The following is a 14,982-nucleotide window of genomic DNA, read 5'->3' as shown; positions in this document are numbered from 1 at the left end:
TCAGATTCTATAAGCATATGCATATACATATATTTGTGTACATGCGTGTTGTCCAGTTTTGTGTTGTGTAAATAATATATCTTAATTAATATTATTTGTGGAAAGATGCAAATTTGAGTATAGCAAGATTTTTCGAAAAATCAATGAATAATTCAAAGCAGTTTAATGTTTGTTTTAAATTATTTTGAATATTTTACATAATATGATAATTTCAAAAAAAAGAAAGCACAGTAAAGTGAAGTAAATAATGAAAAGAGTGAATATGAAATGAAATGAAATGATTCTTTGGTCATCAAAGGCTAAAATGAATTGTTGTTCTTCAATTGGAAAACTCTTCAAAGCGTTGACGGTCATTTGTAATCCGATTAACAGCAACCCAGTGCAGCGATAAATTTGATAACAGATTGATTGCTTCGAATAAGTTGTTCGAGGGAAATTTTCTTGTCATTGGCTTTTTCGATAAAATTTATTTAAAAAACGTATTTCCCCCCTCTACCAACATCTGCTTCTTCTGCGTGCATTATTTTTGGTTTGTATTAATTTCAATTATTAATTTTAATATATTTATAAGAGATAAATTGATAAAATTGAAATTTTTATTTCACATCACACAAATAAATTGTTGTCGGTTAACAGAATGCTAGTGAAGAAGATTGGTGGTATTCTGCATCTAATTGCGGCTTGTAGAATCGATCAACCGCTATGCAGCGCTAATCGCAGAAAATAGAGGAACCACCATATCTAACAAATCTCCCTCAACAAACATTATTTATTAGTATTCGCAAACAGAAAAAAATTTCATATTCAAATTCAATAAAAGTTGAAAAATTAATTGGAGGAATTATTTATTATAGAAACTGGTGATTATTAATTAATAAATCATGATTATTAGTAACTTTTTGAATTGCTTTAATTAATGGATATTTGGTGGGTGTTTTGCTTAGATTAAAAGTTGACGTGCAGTAAGCTTTTCAGAATTATTTTCGCGTGAAAATTTGCAGCAACAGTTGAACAAAAGACGTTGAGAGAATAAAAAGAGAAAACTGATCATTCTTGAAACTGATCATGCTTGCTTGCTTTGCAACGCTGCGCCTTTAATAATGGTGCAATTGATCGGTTTTCACTTTTCAACTTGTAATTTTTATATTCATTTTCATCTCATAAAAGCTTTATTCGACTTTTCATTTCTGAAATATTTTCTCCTTTTATTATTTATTTCCTCATAATTACTTATGGTGTTGGTTTAATATGATGATGATGATGATGATGATGATGATGATAATGATGATCAACGATGAATTTCAAGTGATATTCTTTCTGATAAAGCTTTTGTTTACTTTTTACTTTTTCTCTTGTTATAGTGTAACTGAATTTTATGTATACATTTTTGATAAATAATAATCATACTGGAAAACAAAAGCAAAAAATATGTAAATTGAATCATTCGATGAAAATATTTTGTTGTTTCGTCGAGGAAACTTTGTTATAGCATAGCTTATAATAATAATTGCTTTCAACTTCATCGTTGAACAAGTGTGACAGTTGTGCTTATCCATCTTCTTGCAAAAAGTTAACCAATAAACAGAAAATGATAACATTTTATACTGAAATTATTACCACTAATTACTTTTGAAAAGGAATTCTTTTTTTGACTTAAATTACATTCACATGTTTAATAAATAACATAATTATAAACTTACATATACTCGTATTACATATTGCACAGATATTTATGAATGTATAATTTGAATTGTGCAGATTGATTGGATAATTCAGTGGTGGGACCGTTGAAATTAAAAATTTCATTCTACAAAATAAAAATACAAAGCACTTTGCTATTGATCATCATCACTCAACGAGGCGGTGAAAAATTTAATGAATATTCATGTAGGCAATTTTCAATTTATTTTATTTTTGATTAATGAGAATGAAAAAGAGTGAAGTAATATAAATGTTCACCGTTTGATTTATCAGATCCAAATTGTGCATATTAATTATTAACAGAAAATGTTACATGTATACTAAATAATAAATGATAGTGATGATGATGAACAGTATGTATTGGTATGGGATTAATTTTTGAAAGAGAATTTCTTTTTTGTTTTTTCATTTCCTTTATTTCATGCAAATTTGTGAAATTGTGTAAAATGAAAATAAAATGTGAGCATGGTTTACGAGATCCGGATGAAGAATTTCTTCACATCCCCCAGAGGTAGTAGTGTAATTTTTCAATGGACTCTAAATATCCACGTGGGTGGCTTATTGAAGCCGCAGAAAGGGAACAACTCTCCCAGGGCGAGAAGTGTTGACAGCCGAGAGAAATGAGGTTAACGAGTCGAATTTTTGGTCGTCGTTAAAGTGGTGATTGGTAACGATTGTTTGTCCAACGTTCATCACCACCGCCATCATTTATTGTCTATTTTAAAAATTTTCAAAATCTCCCATTTAAATTAATCTGTTGAATATATGCAGTGTTGATTATTTTATTTTTCTTTTTAATCTCTATTTAAAATTCAAAAAAAAATTAATACATATGAAAGTACACGACAGACAAGCATGAGCTGAACGTCGTCGTGTAAGCTGAGAAAAGTTTTCCCAGTCAAAGCAACCATCTTGTTGTTGTTGTTGTTGTTGTGATTGACGGCTGCTCAATATGAGCTTACATATTTTGAGACGCTTCACGTCATCACATCGACGCAGCTGCAATTTCTCTCAATTGCCGGGTCTCGCACCCAGGCATTGACGTTGACAAAGCAAAATTGAACCACCACCACCACCACCACAATCATCATCATCATCATCATCACACTAATCAACTAATCAACCAACACATACACACCCAAACTCATATGTATATATGCATATTTTTGTAATAATATTATTAATAGAAAAATTATTATATTACTTACTTTGAGATGAAGTTGGGATGTAGAAATTCATGAACAAGCAGTCTTCTTGTTGATTTTTCAACATAGGCATGAAACGTTTTATTTTTCCTTGAGCATGACTTTTCAGCGCTTTATTATTCGACCAAAGTTGAATACAATTCGGTGGAAGTTGTGTAGCATCTTTAATTGTGTTGGTCCATTTGGCGGCCGTCTGAGGCATCATGAAACGTCGACTTCCGGTAGGCGACGTCCCATAAGGCACCCCGAGGTATTGTTCCACAGAAGGCAAGCCGTACTGATGCAGATGAACAATACGACCGCGTAATTTTCCAAAACTTGTTTGAACAATTTTTTTATCCGACGCTGTCGTGCCGACAGTTGCTTGGCTCATCTCCAACAGTAACGTCCAACAGCAATAAGAATAATAAATCAACGTGATCAATATTGTCATTGGATCAGTATTCAAATTTAATAATAATAATAATAATATATTTTTTATTTTATTTTGTTTTTTTAATACTTTTATTACTCACGATGTGACCGGCTTGCTGAAAGGGTGTTGTCAAGCCGTCATTATTTTCTTATTGCTTGGTTGACGTTAGTTTTACTGCAGACGCGTCCTCTGTTGAGCATAATTTTTACTATTGGTAACGTTGTTGATTGGTTGCCAATCGGTTAATGACATTGGTCGAGAGAATTTTGAGCATCATCACCAAAAAGCTTGAATAAATATATTAATGGAGAAACATTATCACTACTAACCGTGATGTTGAACCAGTAGTAGTTGGTATTTTATTTAGTACTGGTAATATTAATCCAGTAAAAAATACAAAATGTTTGTAGTTAGCCGTATTTTGTTCTTGTTGTTGTTCTTCTTCTTCTACTTCTTTTGAGGTAGCAGTATTAATAATAGTAGTTAGCCTTTGGCTAAAGAGATCGAGTGACAATCGTTGACCGACTAATCTTGCAGACGAATTTGAAAAGCTGACGCACATACTTACGGATCAATGCGTTCGATTGCTCTTTGCAAAATGCTTTAGCAAGAAAACTCTTGCCAAATAGAGTAAAGATATATAAAGAAAAATAAAGAAGCATAGAGTACTGCAATTAGGAACGGAAGGCGAGTCAACATGAACGAATATTTTCCTATTTCTATCCACTTTTAGCTTCACATATATGTATATGTGTGTGTGTGTTTAAATATGCAGTGCTTTTTACTTTTACTATGCTGCTATTATTATTATCATACCTTTTATCTGGCATTGCTCATTGTTTATTTGTTTTTTTTTCATAATAATATTTCATATTTTAAACAAAACAGCAAAATTAATTTTTCCAAATGTTTGTTTTATCCATTTACTTGATTTTAGTCGATAAGATTTAAGGATAGAAAAATGTTAATCCGCAAAAATAATTCTAATTTATTTATTAAAATTATATTAAGCATGTTTTTGTTGCTTCAAAATTAATAGTGAGCGCATTTCCTTTTTAGATTTTTTTAGTTTATTGTTCATTTCAAAATATTTTTTTTGATTAATAAATTAAATTAATAAATTGTTGACAAAGTATTTTAATAATTATTAGCACGGGTGGGGTTCGAACCCACGCGGACATATGTCCATTAGATCTTAAGTCTAACGCCTTAACCACTCGGCCACCGTGCTGTCTTTTACCGTATACCATTTACAAAATCTATGTAATATACGAAATTGTAACGGTTGAGTTTATTGTGGATTTATTTTTATTAAAAAATTGCTGATAGAACAGAAATCTGTACAAAATTTTTCATTACAATTTTTAATGGGCATTTTAAGCTTGATTGATCAGAATAACACTTTGTGTGAATGATTTTTTAAATATAAGTTTTATTCGTAATACTTTAAAAAAGTGAAAATGCAAATTAGAATACGTAAGTTAGTTTTGAGATCTGTTTATTTTGTAAGTTTCAATGAAAACGGTTTTGTAATTGGATGCAATGTATTTTGGCGTTGGTCAACGATGATAAAGTGTTTTCAGTTTCTTTATTCCTAGCTTATTAATGCCATATTACTGCGTTTGTTTTTTTAATGACGTACACTAACTTTTTTTTAATCAGTATCAACGAATTTTTCATTCTCATTAATGTACTGCATTTAGAATTGAAAAATTTAAAGGTTGAAAATTCACTAGCACGGGTGGGGTTCGAACCCACGCGGACATACGTCCATTAGATCTTAAGTCTAACGCCTTAACCACTCGGCCACCGTGCTTGCTGTTACTTTCTTTCTGTAGACTTATCTAAACGTAACCTTCTGCTACGTTTACATTTTATAAATTTTGTTAATTACGTTCATCATTCATTCATTCATTGTAAATATACAATCATTATCTGATCGTATAAAAATTGAAGTTCATCTCTTTCAACAAGATCTACTTCATGTATATTATTTTAACAAAGATTCAAACAATTATTATGCATTTATTCTGGAATCGTGTTAATGTTTATAAATTTAAAGTAGTTGCATTCATTATTTCTTTACTCCATACGTATACTCACTAATAATTTGAATCGTTGACTTTACTTTTCAAATGAATTCCTTTTTCATTGATGCTATGACTTAGGGATAATATTTTGCGCGAATAAAAAGTAAAACACTTGAACAATCTATTATTATTGTGAAAAGTTATATCGTTTGTTAAAATAATTGTGTTTGTTTGTTTTGTTCATTATTTACAAATCATTTACTTTTTACATTATTTGTATTATATGAAAAATTTGTTTCATGCGTCGATACGCTTGTGCACAGCAGTGATTTTGCACATCGTCAATGGACCATGTTAAACACTGCGTGTCCCAGTTCTTTCTGCTATGCAGTTATGCAGTTTGTTTTATTTATTTATACCACTATTATTTATGGAAAAGAAATGTTTATTTATTATTTGATTAATGATTCATCATTTTCAGTTACAGAAAAATATTAAATGTGAAATGAAATTCAAAAGATGTTTATCTTCAAAACTACAGTATGCTTATTTTCTTGATTTTCAAAGTTTGCACTGTCAATACTCTTAATTGTATGATAAAATTTGTTTTCACTTTATATTTTGCAATTCTTGGAGATGACCACCCCCCGGAAGAACGCGTAAGTTTTTTTTGCACATTATTATTGTTCAGCTACTGTTTTCGAGATTGTTTTCTTTTATAATTATAAGCCTGCGTTAGATGAATTTGTGGTTCATTTTCTCAATGACATGCGTTCATTGAACACTATGCAAATGTCGATACTAATTTAAATTAATTCAACATCAAGCAAACATACCGAAAATGAATTGATTGTTACAATTCAATAGATTTTTAAATAATGTCCTAAAGTGTGATTTTACAACTAGAACTTGGTTTTGCCTTTGTTTGACTATTTTTAATTTTGAAATTGCAGTTAATAATGCAAATTGAATATCGACTATTCCGATTCCAATTTTTAATGTTGTGTAAAGCTTGTTGAGAATGTAAAATTGAGAAACATTTATTTATTCTGCTTGTCATAGCAGCCGTATTGATACGTTGAAGATTGTGGCCTTGACGTGTTAGTTGAAAATACAAAAGAATTTGTTCGAATAGGAAAACAAATTTTGTAGTGCCAACATATTTTGTTTTGAATTTTTCTCACTCTGCAACATTCATATGTGAATGCATGACGATGAAAACGATGTTTTGATTTGCACTATATTAAAATTTTGAATTTGCCACAGCTATCTGATAGCAGTTGCTTTAATTATAAAATAGTAGATTTTAAATGCAATTTTTTGTTCACCATTATTATTATTATTATTATTTATTTGAAGATATATTTTCTGAAATAATTATTGAAAGTTGTACAATTAAGTGTTGTTGTTTTCAGTCTTCCTGCGGAGGTAGTGGGCACAGAATCTGGGAATAATGTAACTAGTCCACCAACAACGTCGAGTGAAAATGCACCCGCTACAATTTCAATGATGCATTATATATCAGAAAAGCACCCGAGGGCTTTTTTGGAAGCGGCCCAAAGTTTGCGACGAATGTGCGAACTTTGCGACGTGGTAATACATTGCGGTTCGAAGCAGATTTTTGCGCATCGACTGATTTTGGCAGCTTGCAGTCCATATTTCAGAGCGATGTTCACTTCGGAAATGGCCGAAAGTCGCCAAAGCGAAGTGACAATTCAAGGGGTCGACGAGACCGCTTTGGAAGCGCTTGTAAATTTTTGCTACACGTCGTGCATTTTCATCGAAGAATCCAACGTGCAAACGTTGTTGCCGGTTGCTTGTCTGTTGCAAATGCAAGAAATACAAGACGTTTGTTGTGATTTTTTGAAAAAGCAACTTGATCCGAGCAATTGTTTAGGCATTCGTGCCTTCGCAGATACTCATGCTTGCCGTGATTTGCTTAGAATTGCGGACCGATTTACACAGCACAATTTTCAAGAAGTGAGATTTTTTCCATTTTTTCTGATATTATTTTTAATTCATTAATTTTGATCGATTATTTGAAAAGGTTGTGGAAAGTGAAGAGTTCATGCTGCTTCCGGTTAATCAGTTGATCGATATAATTTCAAGCGATGAACTGAACATACGTTCCGAGGAACAGGTATTCAAGGCGGTGATGGCTTGGGTGCGTCATGATTTGACAAATCGACGTCATTTACTTTCTCAAGTTTTGGAACATGTACGTCTACCACTTTGTAATGCGAAATTTTTGGTCGGCACTGTTAGCTCAGATTTGTTGGTCAAATCTGACGAAAGTGCCCGTGAATTGGTTGATGAGGCGAAAAATTACCTTCTTCTACCTCTCGAACGTCCTCGAATGCAAGGTCCTCGAACCCGGCCTCGAAAATTGGTCCTTTACGGTGAAATACTTTATGCAGGTATAAAATATGCTTATTATTTTTTTTTATTCCATTTATTTCTTAACACTGATTACTGGTTAAAGTTGGTGGATGGTGTAGCGGTGATGCTATTGCTAGTGTCGAGAGACTGGATCCTCGTACCAACGAATGGAAGTGCGTCTGTCCAATGTCGAAAAGACGTTGTGGTGTTGGAGTTGCCGTTTTGAATGACCTTCTCTATGCAGTCGGTGGACACGACGGACAATCATATCTCAATTCTATAGAACGGTAATTATATGTATATATTTTTTTCATACTATAAGAAAATTGTATTTTTTGCAACCTCTGCAATGCAATGAAATATGAACGCGAGTTTAAATTATAATGATAATTATTATGTGAAGTGATGGAAAAAAATTGAACAATGTAGCTCTAACTCTAACTAACTGTGCTGACTAATAACTTTTGATATTGATTTGATATGGCTATGATTTTAGTTATGATCCTCATACAAATCAGTGGTCGGGTGATGTAGCGCCAACGAGCACTTGCCGTACTAGTGTTGGCGTTGCTGTATTAGATGGATATTTATATGCAGTTGGTGGTCAAGATGGTATTTCTTGTTTGAATGTTGTAGAAAGGTAATTTTTTCTTGTAAATTTGATGTTTCATATGCTTTTTGATTTTTCATTTTTAGATATGATCCAAATACAAATCGTTGGACAAAAGTTTCTCCAATGAACACTAGACGACTTGGAGTAGCCGTTTCTGTTCTAGGAGGCTGCCTATATGCAGTCGGTGGATCGGATGGAAGTTCTCCTTTGAACACTGGTTTATTGTTGTTGTTGTCTCATTTTAATATTTGCTGGTTTATTTATTTTTAAAAATTACCCCCATTTTAGTGGAAAGGTATGATGCTCGTGTGAACAAATGGTATCCAGTGGCTCCGATGGGCACTCGTCGCAAGCACCATGGTTGTGCAGTGTACAATGGTTTTTTGTATGCTGTCGGGGGCCGGGATGAGCAGACAGAGCTGTCGTCTGCAGAACGATACAACTGGGAATCGAATACTTGGAGTCCGGTGTTAGCGATGAATAACAGGCGATCCGGAGTAAGTGTTATTTTTTTTGCTTCTTTTCCATTTTCTTCAGTTGATCATACCATTCGACAGAAAGGGGTTTTGGCTATTATTATATTCATTCACTTCTTCAAATTATTGTCCTTTTCTTTTCTTTTCTTTTGAATCATAAGCATAAGCAGTTCAGTGGAAAAAGTTCAATCTTCATTTCTTCTGAGGTGACGTTTTGATATAGGTTGGTTTGGCTGTTGTTAATGATCAGCTGTTTGCTGTTGGTGGATTTGATGGTGCTACATATTTAAAAACTGTTGAATTATACGATCGAGAAACTAATCACTGGCTGCATGCAGGCAGTATGAATTACAGGCGTCTTGGAGGTGGTGTTGGCGTTGTTCGCTTGGCTAATGAAGAGCCAGCTTTATGATTGTTATTGTTAAAAAAATTTTCATTCTCCGCAACTGTGGATGTTAGCTACTCTGAATGACTACTGTTTGTTAAACATGCTTCTGTTGCCAAATTAGATCATGTATAAATAAATCTTCAGCCAGTTAATTATTAAATACTTTCTTCATTTTTCTGTTTTACCAAATTTTTGCCGAGCACAATTGAATTATAATGTCAATGCAAAATATGAGAATGAGAAAATTTATTTCATACGTTGTTTGTATATATATATATATATATTTGAAGAAACAGAAATCACAACAGACAACGGTTGTAATTTTAATACAAGTGACTGAGCGTGTCTCCACCGAGTGGTTGCGTTTTGACCGGCACTGGCAGTGGTTGGCTAATATCGTACAGTATTGGCGACTGGGCTACGAATACGATCGTACCGAGCAAATTTACCACAGAAAATAGAATCATAAATACACGATCAACTACCGATGCTACGTAGCTCCATTCATCAGAAAGCTGTAAAGTGAAGAAAAAAAATTACTAATACAAATAATAATTATTCTAATGTGAAATTGAATTCATCATTCATTCTGTGAGAAAGGTAAATGGTGGAAATAGGTGATTTTTTAATTGGTTGTTGACGGCTTTCATGTATGAAAAATGACAAATGAATGTCCCGTTTCGATGATGAATTTCAAACGTCAGCAATGCTTGTCAGCAGCTATGCTAATCTGTAATTTATTATTATTTATAATTTAAAAAAATCTACAATCAAATTTGAATGTATGTAGAATTTGGTTCCTTTGTCTGAGAAAGAATAGATTATATATATGCAATGAACGGGTTTTTCATCATTTATCAGTAGAAACTAGATAATTTATGAGGGTTGATGATTAATCACTTTTGAAAGATTGATTGATTATTCATTCAGTTAGACTGACATGGAATTTTATTTTCATATATGGAAAAGTAATTATTATATAAATCTATTGCATGTGATACGTTTGAATGCTTTTTGTGATTTATTTCGTGTAAATTGAGAACGTTGCATTTATGTTCAAGCAGTGGTGAAAAAAAATCAACTTATCAACTGTTTTAGTATTGTCATCAGTCGGTTTAGTTATTTTATTCTATTCAGTACGGTTAATTTTGCAACTAATCTAGAGCGAATATGAACATAGAGAAACATATCAGAAAATGCTTTATGCGCATGTTCTAAGCAATTGTAATAAATTTAATATTTGTGTGGTAGTAATAATTAAGATGTTTAATTTGGAAAACAGAAAGAAATATTTAGCTACTGTCAGCGGAAAGTGGAAATTTGTCTTCAGTTTAGAAAAGAATAAGTCGATGGTTAATTGCTGATTTTTTTTGATGATATTTCTGAAGAAATTGGATATGCCTAATAATGAATAACATTTTACTAATATCTTTGATAAATTGGATTAGAATTTACAGACTGAAAATAGCTAGAGCTAGCTTAGTGATTGGTTAATTGTGGAAAAATTATACTGCTCATTAGTTAGTAGTTCATCATCAAGGAAACTTTTAATAATTTGATAATGAAATTTTTCATTGTAATGCATGGAATGCTTTTTCCGTTTGGTTTAAAAAGTAATAGGAGAGAAAAAAAAGAGAAAACTTACACGTTGATCGTATTCAAGCATGGCGATGTGGGCGGCAATGAAGTTAACGTTGGCAATTAATTTTTGCAACAGTCTCCTGGTTTGATCAGGTTCACAGATGAATAGTAAATTTGGCTGAGCTGATGATTCTCGGCCGTCTGTGAACATTGACGAGGCAAGTGAGGAGGAATTGGATGATCGGAGGAAGGCTGTTGGGGGCAGTTTTTGAAAGAATCCACTTTGGCGACGATTGAGCTGTTCACTTTGTCCACGTAATTTTGCCCACAGTCGACGGCTGCGTTCCGCTTCTTTGGGTGATTCACATTTTTCGGGCAGTTTCATATGCAAAAGACGGGGTAATTTTTTCAAGAAAAGCCAACGGATCCATTTGGGCATTTTATGCGTGCAACCATCTCGATGGTTAATATCCAAAGTGATCACTGATACAATTATGGAAACTGTTACCAACGACAAGGTGAATAGTAAAAATTTTGCAATCAACGGAATGACTAAGCTTGTTGGCGGAATTAGATCGACCAGCACTAGCACGAATACAATTAGTGTTACTAGAATTGAAATTGAGAACGTGATCTTGTCACGACAGGATGTTGGCAAGTAAAATACAAACGTAGTTAAAATGGCAATTAACATGCAAGGCAAGATCAGGTTAACAGTGTAAAATAATGTTTTTCGTCGTAGGGTGATGTAAAAAGTGATATCGATGTAAAAGTCTTGTCCACAACATCCTGGATAAAGCACTTCGTGACGATCGCTAGTTAATTCCAGTAGATCCCAACCAGAACTCCTTGAAAATATTTTCCAATGAGGAGGATTATTAATTTTTGACGCACTGATATTGGATTATGTAAGTTTTACTCGTAAAAATAGGAGAGATCCATGCCTTCGTGTAGACGCCATACATTTCTGCCGAACTCATCGGCCGTGTTGATGAGATTATGGCCACTGGTTGGAATTTGTCGCATGTCCAAGTAGAACCCGTTGTACGTCCAGCCACCGAATTTCATGTAGCATCGTTGCAAATCATATGGAAAATATTGGATATCGATCTGAAATTAATATTTTCATTTCATCTCCTTTTCTAGACATTATTATGCAAGTGCATGGAAATTTCAATTTTCAAATTCTGAAAGTGAATGACAGACGTTGCTTTTTCATCGAAAGCTATAGTCGTGTAGAAAATAAGAGATTTGGAAAATGTCATTGGTGGCTGTTTCAAATAACTAGGATTAAAATTTTCAATCTATGCTTCAGTAATAATTGAAGACTTTGTCAGCTGCTATTCATCTGATTGAAAAGATTTCTGCCTTCTAATTTATGAGAAATTGATAGAAAGAAAGAAATTCTATAATTTTTTGATAATATAAATTAAATGATTTAATAATTTTGTTTTTTATTATTATTAAAAAGATTTATATTAGATTGTTCCCCCTCCTCCCCCCTTCCTCCCCCACACACTTTATTCTGCTCCAAATGTAGTTATCTGAAACAAGTAAAAGCAAGGTAAAATTAAAATAAAATGCAACTCTTGTGTACAGCTTAATTTTTGATAATAGCCAAAGTTTCGTCAACTTTTTAACATGATTGTTAATATTTAGTTGGAGTGTGTTATTGACATGCACGTTTTTGCTCACGTCAGGCAAGAATTTCATTCCATAAAACACAGCTATCACATTTCGGCAAACATGCACAAACTGCGTTTTGATTGAAAATTTTGCTTTCTTTATTATTTTTTCTTCTTTCCATTTATTTCCTTTCTCATCATTCAGTTCATTTTAGTTGAAAAATGTCCATTCAAATAATTTAATTTCAAAAAATGAAGATAGATTTACTTCTTAAATCTCTGTTATTATGTATGATAAGTTTTTCGGTAAATATAATTGTTATTTGAATTTATAAATTTAAAGTATTGAATGATTGAAATTAATTTATAAATTACTTGACAGAATGATTTATAAATGCCAGGCGGCTTCCACAACACTTTTCCATCATAATAGACTAGTGCATCGGTATTAATTGTGACATGGGGATGTCCATCAGCGCTGAAATATTCAGCAATAGAATGAAATTCTTATTTCTCAGAATAAAATAAAATAAAATAATAATAATAATAATAACAATAATAGTGATCCAAACCAATTGTACAAAAGTATGTCTGGTGTCCAAATATATTCTGCTGGAATGTGCAGCTTTTTAATGCCAGCATAATTTTCTGGATTCCACGTCAACTTAGAGTCGGTCCACTGCTGAAAGATGAGTGATAGAATTATAAATTCTTATAATTAGGGGAGAAATCGAAATAGCAACAGTTTTTGCAACATTCATCTTAAAGTGTGACATTTTTATCAAAAATTAAGAAAGCAATTTTTTTGATTTTTGGCACATAATTGAGAAGGTGTTGTTACTTACCATTTCTAACCAAAGATTTGTAGTTAAAACTTGATTCTTTTCATCCTATGAAAAGGAAATATCAAACAAAATCAGAAAAATATGTTCAACATAAATGGTAGTAATACTAGAATCAAAATTTATTAATGAACTAACAATTTTTTTTTATCTTTTTTATTAATCTTTTCTTCATCTAGATGTGAAAATTTATTGTTTTATTGAGTTGCAAGATTTTCCAATGCAGCCATTTTAAGGAAGCTTTGCATTGACATTGAACAAGCTCATAAATGTTATTAGCGTTCTAGACGATGTAAAAGTTATGGCTGATTTAATTTTACTTATATTTCAGTTTCAAATTTCTAACATAGAAAATTATTGCTAGTGCTCTCTTATTTGAAATGGCAACAATATCTTGCTCGATTTCATCATTACAAATTGTTCAGGATGTTTATTCTTTTTCTAATCATAATAATAATAATAATGATGATTGGTGGTGGTGATGCTCATGCTAATCAGAATGAATAACAGTGTGTGTAGATGTTAAAAGTTTACAAAGATTTGAAAATGTATTGAATAACATTTAAAGTTGAATGAAACAGTACTAAATGCATGAATGTTTAAAAAATATATTCAGTGATTCATATTTTTAATAGATGGATAATTGGACAACAATTTCACTGTTTGTGAAATTTGATTTTCTGTTTTAAAATTTATCAGTTATTTATCTGATCACTTGAAAGTAGTTGCATTTTTGAAATTGTTGATCAGAATGACCATAATTAACAGAATAGATATCAGTGCTAGTTTGAAAATCACATTTTGAACGAAAATAATAAACGTTTTTCATATGATATTTTTCAGTATCAAATATAAATAGGTTTGCAAAAATCGAGAGTGACAATTTTTTCCCTAGGTGAATTTCTTCAATAACAACATTTCTAAAATATACTTGCAGTATGCAAGTATATTTTTAAAAATACTGTTTTGTTGAGGGGAATGAAAGGAAACTGTATGGGAAATTGATAAATTTAATGTATACTTACCACGTCGATGATACGAATCAACGAAGCGCCAAATTTTACTTCGAGCACTTCGGAAGCATTTTTAACTGGTCTTGCAACTTTATTATACAAATAGAGTAAATCTTCATAAAGCTGACGTTCGGCTTTCATTGCTTTAACAGCAAAAGAGCAGCCTGAAAGTATTTTATAATGAGATAATGAATTAATTAATCAATCAAAATCAACTCTTACAAGTGACAAGTACGATCAAAGTGCTGGTGCTGGTTGCATGATTTTGTTGCATGGGCGACTTTGCAAATGAGCAACTGTTGTATGCAGTGTATTTGAAATGCAGTGAAAATGTGGTCGATGATAGTTCAGTATCTTTGTTTCTGTATTAAAAAAAAATTTTGTGTTTCAAAGTTTTATTTAAATCTTCTGAACGGCGACGATCATTGACAACGTTGCAAGATTGCTGATTGTCAGTTCTGCGTTTGTGATGATGATGATGATGATGATAAGGATAAGGAAGATGATGATGATGATGGTGGTGGTATAATTGCGTCTGTCAACTTCATTAGCTGCAGCAGTGGTGCCGTACGATCGGCCGGTCTTGAGTGGGTGGTCGTTTGGCTTGTGGTTTAAGAACCACCCAGGCTTGTTGTTTAATTTCTTCGAAACGATGCCAGGCTGAAGCTCTTTTATACTGCACCAAAGAAGAAGAAAAAAACAGAAATTAAAAAA

General features: G+C 32.3%; 3 protein-coding genes and 2 non-coding genes across 5 annotated transcripts; 2 read left to right on the top strand and 3 right to left on the bottom strand.

The window, feature by feature from the left end:
* Positions 1 to 3,003: 3,003 nt before the first annotated feature.
* Tsp_10999 (hypothetical protein) lies at positions 3,004 to 4,357 on the top strand. Its single transcript, XM_003380974.1, has 3 exons — positions 3,004 to 3,209; positions 3,632 to 3,707; positions 4,259 to 4,357. Exons 1-3 carry the CDS (start codon positions 3,004 to 3,006, stop codon positions 4,355 to 4,357), a joined length of 381 nt encoding a protein of 126 aa, XP_003381022.1.
* Positions 4,358 to 4,469: 112 nt separating this feature from the next.
* Positions 4,470 to 4,552, bottom strand: Tsp_10998. The gene has a single exon. It is a non-coding gene; the product is annotated as a tRNA-Leu (tRNA).
* A 502-nt stretch (positions 4,553 to 5,054) lies between these two features.
* Tsp_10997 lies at positions 5,055 to 5,137 on the bottom strand. Its single transcript has one exon. It is a non-coding gene; the product is annotated as a tRNA-Leu (tRNA).
* Positions 5,138 to 5,921: 784 nt separating this feature from the next.
* Tsp_10996 (putative BTB/POZ domain protein) lies at positions 5,922 to 9,231 on the top strand. Its single transcript, XM_003380973.1, has 8 exons — positions 5,922 to 6,010; positions 6,767 to 7,331; positions 7,399 to 7,768; positions 7,834 to 8,017; positions 8,227 to 8,370; positions 8,427 to 8,560; positions 8,632 to 8,840; positions 9,043 to 9,231. Exons 1-8 carry the CDS (start codon positions 5,988 to 5,990, stop codon positions 9,229 to 9,231), a joined length of 1,818 nt encoding a protein of 605 aa, XP_003381021.1. The 5' UTR covers positions 5,922 to 5,987.
* A 299-nt stretch (positions 9,232 to 9,530) lies between these two features.
* Tsp_10995 (neuronal acetylcholine receptor subunit alpha-2) lies at positions 9,531 to 14,542 on the bottom strand. Its single transcript, XM_003380972.1, has 8 exons — positions 14,491 to 14,542; positions 14,281 to 14,432; positions 13,259 to 13,303; positions 12,986 to 13,095; positions 12,831 to 12,891; positions 11,708 to 11,898; positions 10,853 to 11,636; positions 9,531 to 9,722 (listed from the first exon to the last, which is right to left on the bottom strand). Exons 1-8 carry the CDS (start codon positions 14,540 to 14,542, stop codon positions 9,531 to 9,533), a joined length of 1,587 nt encoding a protein of 528 aa, XP_003381020.1.
* Positions 14,543 to 14,982: the final 440 nt, after the last annotated feature.

This window comes from Trichinella spiralis (genome assembly GCF_000181795.1).
Source record: "Trichinella spiralis strain ISS 195 chromosome Unknown Scfld2, whole genome shotgun sequence".
NCBI classification, from domain to species: Eukaryota; Metazoa; Nematoda; class Enoplea; order Trichinellida; family Trichinellidae; genus Trichinella; species Trichinella spiralis.
The sequence above is the reverse complement of the archived record's forward strand: the minus strand, read 5'-3'. Positions and strand labels throughout refer to the sequence as shown.